The sequence below is a fragment of the Psammomys obesus genome, unplaced genomic scaffold (genome assembly GCF_907164565.1).
Source record: "Psammomys obesus unplaced genomic scaffold, mPsaObe1.curated_primary_1811, whole genome shotgun sequence".
Classification (NCBI taxonomy): domain Eukaryota; kingdom Metazoa; phylum Chordata; class Mammalia; order Rodentia; family Muridae; genus Psammomys; species Psammomys obesus.
In genome coordinates this window covers 30040025-30055679 of record NW_026593286.1, presented here as the reverse complement: position 1 = coordinate 30055679, position 15655 = coordinate 30040025, and the positions used below count along the sequence as shown (strand labels likewise).

The following is a 15655-nucleotide window of genomic DNA, read 5'->3' as shown; positions in this document are numbered from 1 at the left end:
TTTGTAGCCCTGCCTGTCCTGGACTAGCTTTGTAGACCAGGCAGGCCACCAACTCACGGAGCTCCTCCTGCCTCTGCCTCTATTGCTGAGATTAAAGGCGTGCTCCTCCACACCCACCCTGCTTTTTTATGTAGGCACTTACAGTTACACACTCCTCTCTTAGGACTCCCTTCTTGTAGCACATAGATTTAGGTTTTCATTATAATTAACTTCCAAAAATTTTTTTAATTTCTTTCTTGATTTCTGCAGTGGCCCATTCATCATTTAATAATGTGTTACTTAATCTCCATGAGTTTGCATATTTTTTCAAGTTTTTATTGCTGATTTCTGGCTTTATCTCATTATGATGAAGAAGAATACAGGATATTGTTTCAGGTTCCCTGTATTGATTGAGACTTGCTCTGTGTGCTGATATGGGAGCTATCTTACAGAAGATTGCAAGAGTTGTTGAGAAGAATGTGTATTCTCCATTGCTCAAGTAGAATGCTTTGTGGATGTTAGTTAGGTTCATCAATTAATTTGATCTATGATATCATTTAATTTTGTTGTTTCTTATTCATTTTGTTTGTGCAGTTGATCTGTCCAACAGTGAGAATGAGGTGTTGCAATCACACACTGTTACTGTTTTGAGGTTAATCTGTGATTGATTGATTTATTGATTTTTGAGATGGGGTCTCTGTGTAGCCCTGGCTGTCCTGGAACTCACTCTCTAGACCACACTAGCCTCAAACTCAGATCTGCCTGCCTCTGCCTCCCGATGATTAAAGGCATGCACCACCACTGCCTGGCTTTCTGTGATTTTAAATCTTGTAGTGTTTGTGTCACAAAACTGGATGAGCCTATGTTTGGCAGGTTTGATGGTGTGAATGAGAAACATCCACAGGTTCATGTTTAACACATTGTTCACGTTAGTGGCTGTTCTTGAGATCATAGAACTTGCCAGAGGAAGCAGTCATTGGGAACAGGTGTGCTCCACTTCCTGCTGTCTCTCTGTGCTTCCTATATGCAGTTGAGATGTGATCTCTCAGCATGCTCCCACCATGCTGTGACTTCCCTGCCATGATGGACTCTATCTCTCTCGAACTATATGCCAAAATAAACCCTTTTGTCTGTAATTTGGCATAATGGGCAGCACAGACAAAGTGGTGTCCATAATTGTCTGACCTGTAACGGGCCACATGGAGTGATTTTTTATGGTGGCATGACTCATACAGACCTTTGGTACTAGCTAATCAGTCGTGATGTTTCTGGGAAAGAAATAGATAACAAACCTACTATCTTTTTGTTTGATCTTTATGAGGAGAAAATTTCTCAGACAAATGAAAGAAACACTACCTTGGTTTGTAGCAAGAGGGTATCTCAGTAAACCAATTTCCAGACTTGAGCCAGTTTGCAAAGCTGGAACTTCATGAATGAAGAGAAGAACAGGTTGCCATTAGGAAAGGACCTTGCTAAAATGTCTCAGGTTTTTCTTGTTAGCCTTTCTCTCACCTTTCTCCTGGGAAGATCTATGGCCTTTCATGAGAGCGACCTTACACTTGGGGAAAGGAGACAGTTAGACCCTCTGGGGTCTTTTGGATACTGGTTCTGAGTTGATACTGATTCCAGGAGACACCAAGGAGCACTGTGGTCTTCCAGTTAAAGTAGGGGCTTATGGAGGTCAGTTTAGTAGAGTTTGGAGCTGAAGTCCAACTCACAGTAGGGCCAGTGGATCCCCAAACTCATTCTGTGGTTACTTCCCCAGCTCCAGAATGTATAATTAGGATAGATGGACTTAAAAGTTGGCAGAATTCCTACAGCTCCCGATGCTTTATCTAGCCCCACTGTTTGGCTTGTGCACAGTCAGCAGTTCTACCACTGTTCTGCCAGAATGGCACATACTGCTTCTATAAAATGACACCTTTCACATACCTCATGGCTTTCTTTAAAAAATGTATTTATTTTCTTATTAATTACAGTTTATTCACTTTGTATCCCAGCTGTAGCTCCCTCCTTCATCCCCTCCCAGTTCCACCCTCCTCCCCTCTTCATGACTTTTTTTGATATGTGTGTCCCTGATGGCCTGACCAGTTCCCTGGGTATTTTTAAAATGAGATTTGAGCCTCTTGATTTACATGATTCTGTGAGGTTTCCCAAATGAAGAGATTAGTGACCAATTTCATAGATCACCTCTGGCCATTTACAAGAAAAATCTGCTTTATCTTCTTAGCCAGTGTCAGAAACTATATATTGAGATTACCAATAAAAAAGATTAACAAATGAGCTGAAAAGATTTCTCAGCAGTTAAGAGCTCATTGAAGGTTTCACAGAAGGAAAACATTACCAGAAGAAACTGAAGAAACATCAACCAATAGCATAGAATGAAATAAATGTAAAGAAAGGTTTGTCTGTATGTTTTTAAAGGAGGAGTCAGAGGCTGAAGAGATGGTCCAGGAGTTAAGAGCACTCAGTTCCCAGCACCTATATGGCGGCTCACAACCACCTGTAATTCCAGTTCCAGGGGATCCAGTGCCCACTTCTGACCCTAGTCACATGGAGTACACGTACTTACATGCAGGCAAAATACAAAGACAGAAAATAATTTGATTTATTGATTGATTATTTTATTATTTATACAGTGCTCTATTTGCATGTACACCTGCATCCCAGAAGAGGGCACTATAGATGGTTGTGAGCCACCATGTGGTTGCTGGGAATTGAACTTTTGGAAAAGTAGCCAGTGCTCTTCACCTCTGAGCCATTTCTCCAGCCCCCACAAAATATTTTTTAAGAAGTGGTCTGGGAGCTGGTCGGTAGTGGTTCATACCTTTAATCCCAGCACCTGGGTCTCTGTGAGTTTGACACCAATCTGGTCTACAGAGCCAGTCCTAGCCAAAGCTACACAAAGAAACCCTGTCTTGAAAAACAAAGTGAAACAAAAAGAGGTGGTCTGGGGAGGTGGTTTAGTTAATAAAGCATTCAGCAGGCAAGTATGCAGACCTGGGTTCAAAACAAGGTGTGGTAGTTTTTGTCTGTAATCCTGTGTATGGAAGGTGGGACACAAGGGAAGGCTGAGCCCTTGAGCTCACTGGCCAGCCAGTCTGCAGAATTGTTGGACTCGAGGTTCAGTGAGAAGCCCAGTCTCAAACAATGAGGTGAAGCGTGAATATGGAAAACACCTGATGCTGATCTCTGGCGTCAGTACACATATATACACATGTGTATGCACGTGTGCCTACATTGTACAATATTACACATACACACAGAGAGACAGACACAGACATGAAGTAAAGAGAAAGACAAATGAGTTGAATGTGTGTGTGTGTGTATGTGTGTAACTACGTATTTATATCTACTCCTCGCCTCTCCCAGAATGCTCGAAGAACCTTTGCTGGCTCCTCTTCAGCCACGTTCTTCTAACACACCTCTATGGGCCTGTCGTCTTCGGAGTTGTGAGGTGAGTTTAAGATAATCCTTACCTAGATTCAGTTAACCAGTCATGGCAACATTTCATTCCCAAATGAACACTTTGACATACAAATAATATAGTCACTATCTGTCATATTCTGTATGCATTTGTGCTAAATCTAGGCTTATCTGCTTGTTGCAGGATATTTGATCCCATTGTGAACCCCAAAACTGTAAACTATGAGACCCTGTTTCTTGTTTTGTATGGTTGAGCCCTGTCACACACCTTTAATCCAAGAACTTCCTGTTTATTGTAAACAGGTGATGATGGTGTTGTTCTTTCAGCCCTAGTACGCCACTTTAATCCAAGAGCTCTCTGTACACGGGATTGAAGAACCCTAGGTCAAGAGGCAGAGCAAGAAACCAGCTGAAGGGGATAAAGAATAGGAGGGACTTTGAGTTAAGGGTATGTAAGACAGCATGGAGAAGAAAGTGCTTTTAGCTCAAGGCTTCAGCACCTCAGCTCCCTGGCTTTTGGGGCTTTGAGGTAGAAGCCTTTGGCCTTGGGGGTTTTTTGACGTCTTCCTTCTGGGCTGTCAGCTGAACTAGTGAGCCTTTTGATTTTTTTCCATCCATACCTGAACTAAGAAGGAAGTCAGCTGGGTGCTTTCTCTACCTCTCTGAGCTAGCAGGTTTTCACCCCAGCATCTGGCTCCTGAGTCTTTATTGGTAAATAGAATGGTTGGGATGTTTAGACAAGCTTTAAACTTAGACAGTCTTTCTTCCTCAGTCTCCCAAGTGCAGGGGTTGTAGGTTCACACTACCATGTCCAAGTCACAGTTAATTCTTTTGAAAGTGGTTAAGGACACTTGTTGCTCTTGCAGAGGACCTGAGTTCAATTCCTAGCACCCACATAGTGGCTAGCAATCATCTGTATTCCAGTTCTGACCCCTCATCTGGCCTTTGTAGGCACTGTGTGTGTCTGTTGCACAGACATATAGACAGGCAAATCACCCGCATACATAAAATAACATAAATAGAATCTCAAAAAAATTCAAGGTTATAAAAAAGAATATTAATATAATGAAGTTCTTCTGCAACATTTTTTAGGACAATAGTCATAGTTTTCATAAGGTTTTAGATAGATTCTTGGGATCATATTTTTAAAAATCCACAAAGAACCAATACTTTGTGGTGATTTTGTGTTGATCTGGATTTGATCTAGGGATGGAATCTTAGATATCCAAGAGAATGGCTATACTACATGTTCTTTGAGCTTTCCTCTCTAAGCTTCCTAGGGCAATGGATCATATATGAACCCGTGCATCTGTTGGGTGACACTGTGGAAGTTTAGATCAGACCCCGCCAGTTGTATGGTCCAGTGGTGAGGACGTGAACCGATGCTTCTTTATTTAGATAACCATCTAGTTAAATTTATTCTTCACTGAAATATTTACCAGTGATTTTCTTATTTAATTTCTCCCTTACAGAAAATCGGAGATTCCTACCGTGGCTACTGTGTCAGTGAGACTGAATTAGAAAGCATCCTGACTTCTCACAAGCAGCAAACACAGAGCGTCTGGGGCACCCGCCAGTCTCCAAGCCCAGCCAAGCCTGCCACGCGCTTGATGTGGAAGTCCCAGTACGTCCCATATGACGGAATCCCATTTGTCAATGCAGGTACTTCTTATCAGCTACTTAAAGGCTCCCCAGCAGCTGGGCACCATTTTCCTGAGAGTGTATTCATTTTGGTAGGTGAGAATTGAATATTGATTGCTGAAAATGAATGTTAAACTAAAAAGAAAACTTATAGCAAATATAACCAGTTGCTTTAAGTTATGTTTTAATGTGTGATACTGAATAAATACTTCACTTGTATAGTATGCTAATAAATAGAACTTTGAAATTCCAAATAGACCTTTAGACAACATCACATAATCAAAAAATAATTCTTTATGAATAGTCACACTAACAGGAATAAATCATCTCTCAGATAAATAGATATATAGACAGACACATAAAATTTCATTGTTTAGATCAGTTTTTGAAGCCAAGTGTGTTCCAAAAAGCCTTGTTTTCTGAGTTTTTTAGTTGTTTTTAAAAAATGAAAAAATCAAAACCATTCTGTTTTACTAGTAAGGACTCAGGAGCTACATGCTGGGGTGAAAATCTGCTAGCTCAGAGAGGCAGAGAAAGTAACCAGCTGACCTTACTTTGAAGTTCAGGTACAGATGGAAAAAACCCAAAAGGCTCACTAGCTCAGCTGACAACCCAGGAGGAAGAGGCCAAAAAACCCAAGGCCCAAGGCTTGCTAGTTCAAAGCCCCAAAAAGCTAGGGAGCTGAGGTACTGAAGCCTAAACTAAAGCCAGAGCTTGAGCTAAAAGCACTTTCTTCTCCATGCTGTCTTAAATACCCTCAACTCAAACTCAACTCCTCTTTAATCCCTGTCAGCTGGTTTCTTGCTCTGCCTCTTGACCTAGGGTTAACTAATTGCTAAATCTTGTGTACAGAAAGCTCTTGGAGTTGAGGTGTGTGCTAGGGCTGGGTGAACCACACCATAATCACCTATTTCTAATTAAAAGTTCTTGGATTAAAGGTGTTTGATAGGGCTTAACCACACAAAACAAGAAACAGGGTTTTGCAGTTCACAGTTTTGGGGTTCACAGTGGGATCAAGTATCCTGCAACATTCAGTTTTTAGATTTTATCACAAAGAATTAATGTGCTCATTTTTACTCCTGTTGGTAATGTTATAAATTTTCTGCAGTCAATCCTTGACATAGTATTTCTAGACTTTAAAAAATATCCAGGTGAGGCTGGGCACAGTTACATATACTTTTAATCCCAGCATTCAGGAAGCAGAGGCAGAGGGAGAGGCAGAAGGATCTCCATGAATTTGAGGCCAGTTTGGTTTACTTAGTGAGTTCCGGGACAACCAAGGCTACACAGACAGACCCTATCTCAAAAATGAAATAAAACAACAGATATATTGGGAGAACACCTTTAGTCTATCACTCTGGAAACAGAGAGAGGAGGATCTCTATGAGTTCAGAGCCAGCCAGGGCTACATATTGGAGCCTGTCTCAAAAAAATAAAAATAAAACAAGATTATGTTATGGGAACTTTTATGTGTATCAACAATAGAGGAAAGAATAAAACAAAACAAAATGAAAAAACGCCTCTATACTTCAGGAATCTATCATGTAGCTTTAACAACTGTCAGTATATGGTTAATCTTGTCTAATCTATATCCTTCCCAACCTATATGACAGCCCAGACATCAAACTTTAAATAATTAATAAAGGGCGGGCATGGTGTTGCAGGACTTTAATCCCAGCATTTGGGGGGCAGAGACCATGGAACTCTGTGTGTTTGAAGCCAGCCTGATTTACAAAGTGAGTCCAGGACAGCCAGGGCTCTGTTACACAGAGACACCCTGTCTCAAAAAACCCAATAATTAATAATAATAGTAATAATAATAGAGAAAGACTTGGTGGCACAGGCCTTCAAACCTACTACATGGAGACAGAAGTAAATGAATAAGCTCAAGGCTAGTCTGGTCTACATGGTGAGCTCCAGGACAGCCAAAGCTTCTTAGTGAATTCTGTCTATAAACAACAACAACAATAATAAAATAAATAATTAATAGTAGTTTATATTAATGTTATAAAGTCTCCAATATTCCCCTTTAAGCAGAGGTCTTACATTTTTATATCAGCCTTATAATTTTATTTATGATTAACAATTTTATTATATATATATTTAAATATTTGAGCTTTTATTTTATGTATATGGATGTGTTACCTGCACACTATATATGAGCAGTGGCCACAGAGGCCAAAAGAGGGCATTGGATCCTCTGGAACTGGAGTTGTAAACAGCTGTGAGCTGCCATGTGGGTGCTGGAAATTGAAGCAGGGTCCTCTAGAAGAGCAGCCAGGGCTATTAGCCACTGAGCCATCTCTCCAGCCCAGTTTTATGTTTTAAAAGTTGACTGTATCTTGCAGTAAAGTAGAATATTCAACTCTTCTGTGGCCTGGTTTTCACATCTCTGTATTTGTAATCTACTGCAATGTAAGAAATTACCCCGAATTGAAGGCTGAGAACTATAGACATATATTGTCTCAGGATTTTAAGTGTAACTTAGCAAGATGTCTCTGCCTCAGGTTCTCACAGAAACTGAGCTTGTAGTGTTGCCTGGACTTGCAGTTACCTTGTGCCTTACTAAGAGAGGAGGTAATTCCAGCCTTGCTTGTTTGGTTGCTTTGTTGTATGAGCCTTTGCAGAGTTTCCTCAGTGTGTGGCAGGCAGCTGATGTCACTTAGACACAGCAATCCAAGTAAAAGCGTAAAAGCAAGAGAGTACCCAAGGTGGAAATTATAGTCTGATAGCCTAATAGTCTTATAACCTAATCACTTCTACAATATTCAGTAAGTTGATAAGTACAGCCCATGCTGAAGGGGAAGAGATACACGAAGAAACAAATAGTAGGAGGCCAGTAGTACTGGTGTTGTCGTAGAGGCAGCTCACCACGCTACTCTAACAAGGCAACCAGAAAGAAGAAAATAAATGATGCTTTAAAAACACAGTAAGAGCCTAAAGAGAAGGGTCATCAGTTACGAGCGTGTGTACTCTTGCAGAGGGTCTGGGTTCTGTTCCTAGCTCCCACTTTGGGCAGTTCATGTCCATCTGTGACCCCAGGTTCATGGGACTCAGCACCCTTGGGCTGTACAGGCACCTGCACACTTGGTGCGCATAAGCTCTTGCAAGCATACACATTCACATAAATAATATTAAAGCTTATTTTAATTTGTTTAAGGAAACTAAGGATTGGAGAGATAGCTCTATATTAGCACTTGTTGGTCTTACAGGGGACCAAGTTCAGTTCCCAGCACCCACATGGTGGCTCACAACCATTAACTCCAGCTCTAGGGGATCAGATGCCTCTTTAAAAAAAAAAAAAAAAAAAAAAAAGATTTATGTATGTATTTAATGTATAGGAGTGCTCTATCTGCATGTACACCTGCATGCCAGAAGAGGGCACCAGGTCTCATTATAGATGGTTGTGAGCCACCACGTGGTTGCTGGGAATTAAACTCAGCCAGTGCTCCTAACCTCTGAGCCATCTCTCCAGCCCCCAGATGACTTTTCTTTGCTATGTGGGCACCAGGCATGAACATGTACACAGACATGCATTCAAGTAAAACTCATATACAGAAAATAGATCTAAAGAAATTTTAAAGGGAAATAAGATTTTCAATAGTATTTACTATTAACCAAATGTAACATTTGCGGTTGCGAATTTCAACTTATAAGGTAGGTCATTTAGTATTGTTAAAAATCGTGTCTCAGCCAGGCAGCGATGGCGCTCTCCATTAATCCCAGCACTCAGGCAGAGGCGGGCAGATCTCTGTCAGTTTGAGGCCAGCCTGGTCTATAGAGTTAGTTCAGGACATCCAGGCCTACACAGAGAAACCCTCTCTTAAAAAACAAAACAAAACAAAACAAAACTATGTCTCTATGTATCAGTGAATGTGAATATGGCATATTTGGTAAATTTTACATAAATTTAAATTTATGTCTATCTTGCATTTTAGTAAGAAATACTAATGTTTTTGCTCCATAACCTTATGTATTTATTGTCACAACAGGGTTTTAAAAAATCCGTCTAGAATATACAAACACATGAATTACTGTTATTGGTTTGTTTTGGTTCACAGGTAGTCGAGCTGTGGTAATGGAGTGTCAGTATGGACCAAGGAGAAAAGGGTTCCAGTTAAAAAAAATCAGTGAACAAGAAAGTAGGTCTTGTCATCTCTACAAAGCTACTTGTCCAGCCAGGTATTTAATGTTTTTTTTTTAATCTTAATTCATTTTCTTTATGCCTAAGTCTTATTTTTGAATAGCAAATAGAAACATTTTTATTAAGTTTAAACGTACAGTGAATTTTTAAGTTTTTCTCTTATTAATGCTTTGTATGTTCCTCACTAAAGCCTGAACTCTTGTTTTTGAGTCATTTTGCAAAGATTTTCTATGTGTGAATATGCATGTATTGGAATACCCACGTATTCTCTTCTGCCCGGGAATGTCGGTACAGCCCACTCATGTTTCCTTCTTAGAGTTAGATGATAGCTCCCCCTTCCCTCCTATGTCTTCTTACCGATGTAGTCTTGATCTGAAAGCCTATAGTGAGTACCCAGTGCACAGACACCGAATTGCTGACTAATGTGCATGTGGCGTGTACTTACTAAACACTGCTGTTCTCATCCTAGTATATTTTCAGAGTGACTTTATATACTTACATGAGTATTTTCTCCTTTCAGTGGCTATGCAATATTCCATTTGTTAAGGACATTAATCCTCTTAGATATGTAAGTTATGAAAAAATTGATCTTTTTGAGATAGAATCTCATGCAGTCCAGGCTAGCCTCGCCCAGATTATGTAGCCAAGGGTAGCGTTGAATTCCTCATCCTCCTGCCTCTGCCTCTTTAGAAATGCTAGGGTTTATGGATGAGTTCCTTGTGTATCCATGTATGTATTACAGTGTACTCATGTCTAGGGACAGATTCTGTTATTTTACCCAAAACCACAATTAATAACCTTGTTAAATATTATGATAACGCCCTACTATGTTAATTGTTATAGAAAACATTATATACTTTGAAAATGTTAACACAATGATTTGCTTTGAAAAGCACATTTATCAGTTTACATTCTCACCAGCAATGAATATCAACAGTAAGTTTTAGGTAGAGAACAAGGTTATCATTGCCCTGGGTGAGGATAAAAATATGAACCATTGGGAAAGATTTTTTTTACCATTGAAAGATATTTTTTGTTGTTGTTTTAGTTTTTGGTTTTTCAAGACAGGGTTTCTTGTGTAGCTTTGGCTGTCCTTGACTTGCTTTGTCAGTCATGCTGGCCTGATCTGCCTGCCTCTGCCTCTCTGAATGCTGGGATTACAGCATTCTTTCATGGCCAGTGAAAGATTTTTTTTTTTTAATGTTATATACTAATACTCTTTAGACATTGAAAATGTTCAAAATTATTAATAAATTGAAATTTTTAAAGAAATTATGGGCTAGGAATAGTCCTGGGCCATCTCAACAGCACTTCAAAAGAGTAAAGTACTATGTGCTGAATATGGTACCCTGCCTGTAATTCCAGATGCTTAAAAGGTTGAGAGGAGAAAATCATTGGAGCTCAGAAGTTTTAGTTCAGCCCAAGCAACAAGGACCCTTTGTCAGACAAAACAAGGATAATCTATTATGGTTGGACTTCACTGATAATTGAAACATTATATTTTAGTACCACATATATCACAAACTTGAGCATTCTCATGTTTTAAAAGACAGGTGTGGAGACTGGAGAGATGGCTCAGTGGTTAAGAGCTCTGGCTGCTCTTGCAAAGGACCTGGGTTTGGTTCCCAGCACCTACATGGTGACATGCAGACATCTGTAACTCCAGTTCCAGGGAATCTGATGTTTCTTGTGACCTCCACAAATCCTGCTCTCATGTAACACACATGCATATACTCAGGCACACACTCATACACATAAAGTACAAAATTTTAGAAGACTGCTGTGATGTGCACACCTGTAATCTCAGCACTTGAAAGGTAAAGAAGTGGCTTTGAGTGCACAAAGACACACACACACAAATAAAATGTAATAAAAAATTTAAGAACCTGGAAAGATGGCACAACACTTAAGAGCACTGACTGATCTTCCTGAGAACTTGGGTTCAATTCCCAGCAGCAACATGGTGGTTCACAGCCATCCATAACTACTTCCAGAGGATGCAGAGTCTTCCTTCGACTTCCACAGCCATATGGTGCACAGACATGCATACAGGCAAAATACCCATATACATAAAACAATAAAATATATATGCATATATGTGTTTAAATTTGGGGTCTTATAAGATATCTAGAATGTTATCAAGAATTTTGTGCTTGATTGTAAATATAGAAATTAATTAATTTGAGGTCATTCAGGTCTACAAAGTGAGTTCCAAGACAGCCAGGACTAAACAGAGAAATCCTGGGGTTGGGGATTTAGCTCAGTGGTAGCAAGTGCAAGGCCCTGGGTTCAATCCTCAGCTCTGGAAATAAAAAATAAAATAAAATGAAATAAACAGAGAAATCCTGTCTCAGAAAAACCAAAAATCCAGGTGCAGTGGCATATGCCTGTAATCTCAGCACTCAGGCAAAGGCAGGTGGATCTCTGTGAGTTCAAGGCAGCCTGGTCTATAAAGCGAGTCTGGACAAGCCAAGGCTACACAGAGAAACCCTGTCTCAAAAAACAAAAAACAAACAAACAAACAAACCACCAGAAAATACAGAGGAATACAAATGTGAGGAATTATTGTGTCTTTTTTTTTTTTTTTTTTTTTTTTAAAGAAACAATCTCTCTTCTGGCTGTCCTGGTACTTTCTAAGTAGATCAGGCTAGCCTTGAACTCACAGAGATACTCCTGTCTAGGATTAAAGGCATGGGTCACCACCAATGACTTAATTATATGTCATTGTTGACCAGGCTGTGATGGAGATTGCCTTTAATTCCAGCACTCAGGAGGCAAAGGCAGGCAGATTTCTATTAGTTTTGAGGCCAGCCTCGTCTACAGGACAAGTTCCAGGACAGCCAATGGTTACATACAGGATCCTTGTCTCAAAAAAAAAAAAAAATGCGAGTAAACTATAATTAATATAAAAAATAAATTAAAAAATATAGTGTTATTGTTGTAGCAGATGTTTTTGTTGTATTTTTTTAATTTTATTTCATTGTTGTGTGAATTTAGATAATGGAAGTTTAAAGGCAGTTAGCCTGGTAGAAGATCCTTAAAGTAAACCAAATGTGAGGTTGGTTTCCAAAACACTGAAGAAGAGGAAATGAACATTTCAGAAAATGTATCTATATTTAGATTTTTATACTCAATTTGTGATAGTTGTTAATTTTGTAAGTATCATGCATTAATATGACATCTTTCATAAGCTTTTGAATACTAATTACTCTCTTGAGCTTTATTGAGGTTAAATATTTGAGATTATAAGCTGCTTCTTTTTCTTGTCTAAAGAATTTACATTAAAAAGGTACAGAAGTTTCCTGAATATAGAGTACCTATAGACCCCCAAATTGACAGGAAGATAATCAGGATGGAACAGGAGAAAGCCTTTACTATGCTGAAGAAGAACTTGCTGGATGCCGGCGGGGTCCTTCGGTATGGCGTTCATGCAACGCTTTCATTTTCTGATTAGTAACAAGCACTCTTGTCACTGTGGTTTTCAGTTCTTTCACTAAGGAATGGTTTTATAAGTTAGATACCTCATGAGTATTAAACTTAGGTGCTATTGTATGTTACTGACTTTATTACCTAAAAATTACATATAATACTAACAATACATTGTTGATTTCTGTGACAGCCATCACAGTGAACATTAAGCCCTAAGTAAATTCCATTTTATGCTTTATATTTTAGATAGAAGGAATGATAGTATTTCTGGCTTACTCTTGTGTGTCAGTTCAAGTGAAGAATTTATTATTGTATAATGAAGTCAAATATAAGAAAAACTTTTGTATGTCTTTTATAAAAACTTAAAAATGAAGTAATAATTAAATTCTTTAATTCTTAAAATGTGCAACTACAAAATTTTTATTAAAAAATATTATTAGAGGCTGGTTTGGTGGTTCTCACCTGTAATCCCAGTACTCAGGGAGGCAGAGGCAGGCAGATCTCTGTGAGTTTAAGGCCAGCCTGGTGTTCAAAGCAAGTCCAGGACAGCCAGGGCTACACAGAGAAACCCTGTCTCGAAAAACAAAACAAACAAAATATGTATATGCATACATATATATATATATATATAATTAGATTATTTTATTTTGTGTTTAAGAGTTTTTGCATGTATGTATGTGTACCATTGCATGTTTGATGCCATTGATGTCTGAAGAGGGCATTGGATGCTGTGGAACTTGAGATAGAGATGGTTGTGAACCACCATGTGAGTGCTGGGAATCAAGCCTGGGTCCTCTGCAAGGGTAACAAGTGAACAAGCGCTTTTAACAGCTGAGTTATCTCAACCTCACACTGGACAAATTTGAATTAGGCTCTATTTTGTTTAAGTTGGTTTATATAAAGCAGAAGTATAGGGGCCAATAAGAGAGCTCAGTGAGTTCAGTCCCCAGGGCCCACATGATAAAAGGAAGGACTGATTCCCTTAAGTTGTTCTCTGGCAATAAGCTGGGGTCAGGTGGAAGGGGAGGAGGACCTCCCCTATCAGTGGACTTAGAGAGGGGCAGGGAGGGGATGCAGGAGGGAGGGTGGGATTGGGCAGTAATGAGAAGGGAGCTACAGCTGTGATACAAAGTGAATAAACTGTAATTAATATTTAAAAATAAACATTTAATTAAAAAAAGAAAAAAGTTGTTCTCTGACCTTTACACTCTGACATACATGTGCACACACATACACAAGTAATAGAATGCATGTAAATTAAAAGGACAGGGGCAGCCGGGCCAGATAGTGCACACCTGTAATCCTAGCAAGGGAGGCAGAGGCAGGCTGATCTCTGAGTTCAAGGCCAGCCTGGTCTACAAGAGTCCAGGTCAGCCAAGACTACACAAAGAAGCCCTGTCTCGAAAACACAAAGCAAACAAACAAAAAAAAGGGCAGGGGCTTGGTGTATTGCTCAGCGATAGAGTACTTTCCTAACCTAGTGCTTAGCCCAAAATTATATCCCCAACAACACAGACATACACACACACACACACACACACACACACACACACACACACTTGTACAAAAATATCTCTTAATCTGGGCATCGTGATGCACACCTTTAATCCCAGCACTCAGGAAGCAGAGGCAGGCAGATCTCCAGAGTTTGAAGCCAGCCTGGTCTACATACCAAGTTCCAGGCCAGCCAGAGCTATACAGTGAAACCCTGTCTCGAAAACAAAACAACAACAAAAAGAAAGGTCAATTAAAACACTGTTGTGCCAGATTGATTTTCCTAGCATCACTCCCTTGCATTACTGTACATGAGATGTGTCCACATTTTAGTTGATTCTCTTACTCCCTGGGCCAGTGGGAGTTGAGAATGCTTTGTTTGTTTGTTTTATGTGCATTAATGTTTTGCCTGCATATATATATGTGTATCTTGTACATGCCTGGTGCCTACATAGGTTAGAAGAGAAGTTTGGATCCCCTGGAGCTGGAGTAGTGTAAGCTACTGTGTGGGTGCTGGGAATTGAAACCCAGTCCTCTGCAAGACCAACAAGTGCTCTTAACTCCTGATCCATCTCTCCACCCTCAAATATGTGTAAATCCCTACTTCGCCTTAACTTTAGGGTCATAGTGAAAGTTTATCAAGTTACCTTTTTAACTGAGCATAAAGTCAATTTAGAAGAGTTGAACATAAGACATTTTAAATTTTATTTCACATGCCATAATCATATATGATTTTTACTTAAAATACTTTCTCTTGTGAATATTAAGTAATTATGATTCCTGCCTTTGTCTACAATTATCAAATAATTTTAATATTTAAATTTTAATAATTCTAAATGTTTTCTCTTATTAGATGGTATGTGCAGTTACCTACACAGCAAGCTCATCAGTATCATGAATTAGAGACTCCTGGTCTCCCTTTGTCACCATCGCCTTTTCCTATGACTTCTCTTGAAGAAGAGGAAACTGTAATCAGAGATGAGAATTGTGCGTTGCCCTCCCGTCTCCATCCACAAGTAGCGCATAAGATTCAGGAATTAGTGTCACAGGGCGTAGGACAAGTGTATGCAGTAAGGAAGCAGCTAAGGTACAGGAGAAGCAGCGTTTCCTTTTACACTTGTTGCTTAAGTGACACACTTAACACTATAGTGCTTCAGAGCCATTTTCCAGGGCGCGTGCTATCGGGAGGGTATGGTGTGTTTCTTCATCTTACCTATTTGTTATTTTCTGCAAATGCTTGGCAAGCTTTCATATACTATGTCTTAATAGAATTCTAAATACACATTTGAGATACTACATCTTGGCAGATTGGACTATTTCTAAATGATTACTTTTATTTTGTATTATATTATACTATACTAATATTATATTGTATTGTATTGTATTGTATTATATTGTATTATATTATATTTTAATAGCAAAGGTACCACCCAGACTGGCCTATAATTAATTACATAGCCCAGGCTGGCTTCCAGTTTTCAGTATTCCTTCTAGCTCAGCCAACCAAGTGTTGGGATTATGGGTGTGAGCTACTATCTCTGT

The 15655-nt window shown here is 39.3% G+C and overlaps 1 protein-coding gene across 1 annotated transcript in view; it reads left to right on the top strand.

Annotated features, from left to right (window-relative positions):
• The window catches only part of Carf (calcium responsive transcription factor), a 46016-nt gene that overhangs the window by 18670 nt on the left and 11691 nt on the right, over nt 1-15655 (top strand). The window contains exons 7-11 of the mRNA XM_055616586.1: nt 3352-3436; nt 4878-5067; nt 9108-9228; nt 12464-12607; nt 14967-15200. Of these exons, the coding sequence (XP_055472561.1) occupies nt 3352-3436; nt 4878-5067; nt 9108-9228; nt 12464-12607; nt 14967-15200 (774 nt within the window). The remainder of the gene's footprint in view (nt 1-3351; nt 3437-4877; nt 5068-9107; nt 9229-12463; nt 12608-14966; nt 15201-15655) is intronic.